This window comes from Molossus molossus, unplaced genomic scaffold (genome assembly GCF_014108415.1).
Source record: "Molossus molossus isolate mMolMol1 unplaced genomic scaffold, mMolMol1.p scaffold_m16_p_7, whole genome shotgun sequence".
NCBI classification, from domain to species: domain Eukaryota; kingdom Metazoa; phylum Chordata; class Mammalia; order Chiroptera; family Molossidae; genus Molossus; species Molossus molossus.
In genome coordinates this window covers 12,517,165-12,522,618 of record NW_023425401.1, presented here as the reverse complement: position 1 = coordinate 12,522,618, position 5,454 = coordinate 12,517,165, and the positions used below count along the sequence as shown (strand labels likewise).

Below are 5,454 nucleotides of genomic sequence, written 5' to 3'. Positions count from 1 at the left end.
AGCCATGCCGGCTGGGCTCAAATTATTAATTATAACAACTTAGTTGGTGATTTTACTGAAATGAAGACCATAAACATTAATATTATCCAAATAAATATATAATAAAATTATGATTATATCTTTATTTTATCACAGTGCATGAACACAAAACTCACATGTGCACAATAATTAAATTCAGTTGTCTTTGGTATTATTCCGGCAGTCATCCAAAAGTTTCTATATATATATATATATATATATATATATATATATATATAGTTTTAATCCTCACCCAAGGATATAAGTTTTATTGACTTTAGAGAGAGAGGAAGGGGGAGAAAGAGAGAAACATCAACATGAGAGAGAAACATTGCTTGGTTGCCTCCTGTATGAGCTGGAACACAAAACCTGGGTATGTGCCCTGATGGGGTATTGAACCCATAACCGTGTACACGACAATGCTACAACCAACTGAACAACCCAGACAGGGCATGCCCTTCATATTTTATTCTCTAAAGTAACTGAAATTTTTAATATGGTATAAAATAGGAATTTCATCCAACATTTTTTGGATTAAGATATAATTTACATTGATAAAATTCATCTTTTACAGCTCTGTGAGTTTTGACAAATGTAGCTATGAAACTGCCGACCACTGTCAAGATATGAAACCAGTCGTTCACCCCCAAAAGTCCTCTGATGCTCCTTGGTAATCACCCTGTTCCTCTACTCTCAGTCCCTGGAAACCATTCATCTATTTTTTTGTCTCTATAGTTTTGCCTCTTTTATAAAGTCTATGAATGGAATCATACAGTATAGAGCATCTTGAGTCTAGCTTCTTCCACTTTCTAAATGATCTGAGGTTCATCTATGTTGTATGAATCAGTAGGTCATTTCTTTTTATTGGTGAATAATATTGTGTTATGTGCTTGTACCAGGATTTGTTTACCCCTTCATTCATTAAAGAATATTTAGGTTGTTCCTAGTTAGAGGAGATTTTCACCAGCAATTTAGGAAGATTCCTGTTCTCCACATCCTCGTTAGCACTTAATATTTGTCTTTTCTTAAAAAGCCATTTTAAGGGTGTATAGCAGGTTTTGAGTTTCCCTTAGGATTAATGATGTTAAGCCTCTTTTCATCGGTTTATCATTTTCATTCTTCTTTGATGAGGTATTTGCTTTTTTAAAAACTGGGTTGTTTGTATTCTTATTATTGGATTGTAAGAGTTTAATAAAAGTCCTTTAGGAGATAGTGAATTGCAAATATTTTGTGCCAATCTGTGGCTTGCTTTTTCATTTTCTTAACCAAGTTCTTTGAAGAGTAGATGTTTCTAATTTGATGAAGTCTGTTTGACTATATTTTTTTCTTTTTAGATCATGCTTTTTATGACCTATAAGAATTCTTTGCCTAACCCAAGGTCACAAAGATATTTTTTTGAGATGTTTTGTAGTCTTAGCTCTTAGTTTAGGTGATTCATTATAAGTTAACTTTTTCATATGCTAAGAGGTCAAGCAAATTATTTTTAGCAATAAAATATCACCATTCTGAAATATCCTATTGAAAGTTATATAGGATATGTTTCAGTTAGTTGATTCAAACTTGTTAAATGATGATTAAAGAGACTGTGGGTATTCCCCCCACTTATTATTATTATGAACTTTATTTTTTAATCAGGATATAAACAAATGTCCAAATCAAATAATCTGCCCATTAGCCAATTTTCTTGGTAGTATTCCAACTATCAGATAGGCTATTTCCAAGTGCAGAGAAAATCTTGATTCTGAATATAAAAGCACCTGATGTTACTGAGTTGAAGATACAAATCTCAAAAATATCTAATAAGACATGCGTCATTACTTTTTAAATTTCAATGGAAATATTGTTTTAGTTATTTACTTTTTCTTAAGATTTCTATTTATTCAATAAATGGATTTAAAAAATAAACCCTCCAAAGAGGTATCTCATAATAAGATTCATTTAGATATAAGCTCAGAAAGAAGATGCTCTCTTTAGCAATATCTGCCTAATGGTTTGCCAGTGGTAAGGCCAGCTGACATAGCAGTGGACTGCACATGGGCCTTAGCTTGCCTATCACCCCTCAGCTTTTGAAGACACATTAAGTGTGTGGTGTGTGTACACTAGCACGCATCTGCCTGCACAGGTATGCTTGAAGAGACCTACTGGCAATGAGAAGTCTTTTCCACTGCATGCCTGTGGGGAGCCAGCCCTTTGATTGGTGACGGGGCTGAAGAGGCTGCTATCTGAAGGGCCTCTTACTGTTTGTGATACCGCCTCTCAGTCTCAGCATGGGCCTGAAGCCTTTGTCCACAAACAGCTGCTCCATTCAGCACTGCTAACCTGTGTGCCTCTGGTCAACCTTTCCTGGGAGGTTTCTTTAAGGTACAGTGTGACTTACGGTTTGAAATGATAACCTTGCAGGTGACAGGCAGCATCCAGGGCACCCTTTGCAGAACCCCACAGGTAAACATTCCCAAAGAAAAGTAATATTTTCTACCCTTTACATATTGGATTTAATAAGAGGTTAGTGTCGAAGTTACACACAGAACAGAGGAAAGGATGTTACTGAATGCTCAGTGTGGCACCAACAAAAATTGTCTGCTGAATGCAGCAAATTCCTTTTCAGGGCTGATAAAGGCCAAAATGGGCTGGAATGCCAGTATGAACTGGAACTTAATATAATCGCAGTTTGGCTTTGGGCCCAGCTCTCTTTAAACTCTGTCTTCTTTCTAAAGTCACAGGGAACATAAATCATACATGGGGTCATTGACATCTCTCTCTTCTACCTGTGTGGGCCTGCCACAACTATTGGCGACCAGGAAGTCATTAAAAGGAAAGACTTACTTTGAAATTCCATGATTCTGTTAGCAATGAAAGAAAGGCTAGGATCGTAATATCCTTGAAAAATGAAATAGAAGAGAATCTTTGTGTTCAGCTCTGTAATTTAGTTAATACATCAAAACTAAATGTTACTATTAAAAATATCTAGATGGGATTAAGTAAAGCTTCCCCCTTTTCAATTTGGTTGATTGGTTTGTCTCTGGGTATATCTAGGTGAGTTCCTTTAGATTCTTCCCAGTTGTAGCAGTATAAACCTGCCTCATTTGTAGCAGAATGAACTTGGGGTCACAACTTGAGTTCATCCTGGCAACTGGCACACGTGACTGGGAGCCTTTAAATGACAGGATAGAGCCCGGCTGGTGTGGCTCAGTGGTTGAGTATCGACCCATGTACCAAGAGGTTCACTTCCTGGTCAGGGCACAGGCCCAGGTTGTGGGTCAAATCCCCAGTGAGGGGCATGCAGGAGGCGGCCAATCACTGTTCTCTGTCATCGATGTTTCTATCCCTCTCTTTCTCTCCCTTCCTCTCTCTCTAAGATCAATAAAGAAAAGTTAAATAAGTAAATAAATGACAGGGATACAGAAAGGCTCCCTAAAGATCAATGGCTATTTAGAGATTGCATCTGGTTTTTATGTGCTTAACATTTCAGATGTTAATGTCTAGTGTTTCTTAGAAATTGTTTCAATAAATAATTTTATTAACTGAATTGTAGAACTATATGTGTAATAAAATATTTTGCATAAGTTTATTTGTAGATGCCAACTATTTTAGAATTGAGAATTATATTTTAAAAAACTTTAAAGGTACCAATTGTCTTGAACCAAAAGCCCTTCAGATAAAATTTAAAATGTTTAAACATGAATATTGCAATAAAGCAATATATAGCAAACATGAGTTATTTTAACTCACATTTAAAAATATTATTGTACTTAATATTTCAATTCTGGGAATTTCCTTTTTTTTTTTTTTTTTATCCTCACCCGAGGACAATTTTCCATATTTTTGTTCAGATAGAGTGGGAGGAAGAAAGAGCGAGAGAGAAACATCGATGCGAAAGGGACACATTGAGTGGCTGCCACCCACACGACCAACCAGGGCTGGAGACAAACTGCAACCGAAGTACGTGCCCTTAGTGGGAACCGAACCTGGGTCTCTCTGGACCTCAGGCTGACGCTCTAACCTCTGAGCCAAACTGGCCAGGGCAATTCTGGGAATTTTTTAAGGACATAATCCAAAAGAAGGGAAAGCAGTATGTACTTTGATTTTCAGAGCCAGGTTATTTATAACAAGACGGGGGTGGGAAGGGGAGGAAATAAATGTCTTATGAAGGTGGATACTTAAGTAAATGGTTAACTATTGACTATTATGTAGTTGTTAAAATGACATTTATTATTTCTATTTATAGGTATATAAAATCCTATGATTTGATATTAACTGCAAAAGCAAAAGTGTGTGTGTACCAGATGACAGAAATGGCATAAAGATATATGCACAGGAACAAAGCTTAGAGTGTTATTAAAAATAAAAGTGTAGTGGTTATGATTGGATTGTAGAAGATTTGTAAAATACTGAATCATTTCTTATCAATGTTTTCTTTTTAACAATAAAATATATTAGAGTATCTTTAAATTATTAGGCCACAAAAATTATAATATAATTATATAATCTTTTATATAATATTTATGTTATACTATATATTATATAATTATATAATCTTTTTTGGGGGGGATAAACACCTTTATTACACGAGCTAAGACAGGAGGGAAGAGAACTTATTTGCCTTTCCGGGCCTTGATTTTCCTCAGATAGAACTCCAGCTCCTTGCCCTCTAGCACATAGCCATCTGCTCGGCCACACTGGCCTGGTCTTGAAGCGATGCATGCAAGAAGCTTGCCTTGCTGGAACTGCTCCTCGAGAAGACTGCTAATTTTGGCATTTTTTTTTCCTCTCATCATACTTCTTCTGAATTTTCTTTGATCGTTTTTTGTTTAAAATCTCTTCCTCCTCAGGAGTCAGCTTAGCCCCCTTCTTGCGGCCCAGGGGCAGTGCATAGTGGGACTCGTACCACTGTCGGTATGGTGTGCTATCAACAAGCACGATGCAGTTCTTGACTAGGGTTTTGGTGCGGACCAGTTCGTTGTTGGATGCATTGTAGACAACATCAATAATCCTCGTTTTGCGCGTACAACACTCTGAGCCCCAGAAGTTGCCCACATCCAGCCTCAAGGCCCTGTACTTCTTGTTGCCTCCCCGCACTCGTACTGTGTGTATGCGGCGCGGTCCAATCTTAGTGTTGGCAGCAGGACGTCCCAGCTCATATTTTAGCTTCTTGTGGTAGGGCTTCCTCTTGCCCCCAGTCTTACGACGCTTGTGCCAATTGTCCCGAGAGATGCCCATGGCTTGGCGCCGGCTGGAAAGAGCTAATTATATAATCTTAAACTGTACATCTCCAATGGTCTTCATATAGTTCTGCAAAACTAAAAAGGAATATGTACCATCAGAGAATCAATTACATCACTAAGTGTATTTAAGTACACTGTTAAGTTCAGCTACTTTTTTTTTTTGTAGCAAGACTTTCTTGCTGAAGAAGTGTTGTAGACCAACGAGACAGACCAG

The 5,454-nt window shown here is 37.3% G+C and overlaps 1 protein-coding gene across 1 annotated transcript; it reads right to left on the bottom strand.

Moving 5' to 3' along the window:
- Window positions 1–4,569: 4,569 nt before the first annotated feature.
- LOC118620090 (40S ribosomal protein S8-like) lies at window positions 4,570–5,253 on the bottom strand. The gene is given in 2 exon segments (XM_036247117.1): window positions 4,570–4,781; window positions 4,783–5,253. Coding segments are annotated over 2 exon segments (624 nt in total). The 5' UTR covers window positions 5,236–5,253; the 3' UTR covers window positions 4,570–4,610.
- Between the last annotated feature and the right edge of the window lie 201 nt (window positions 5,254–5,454).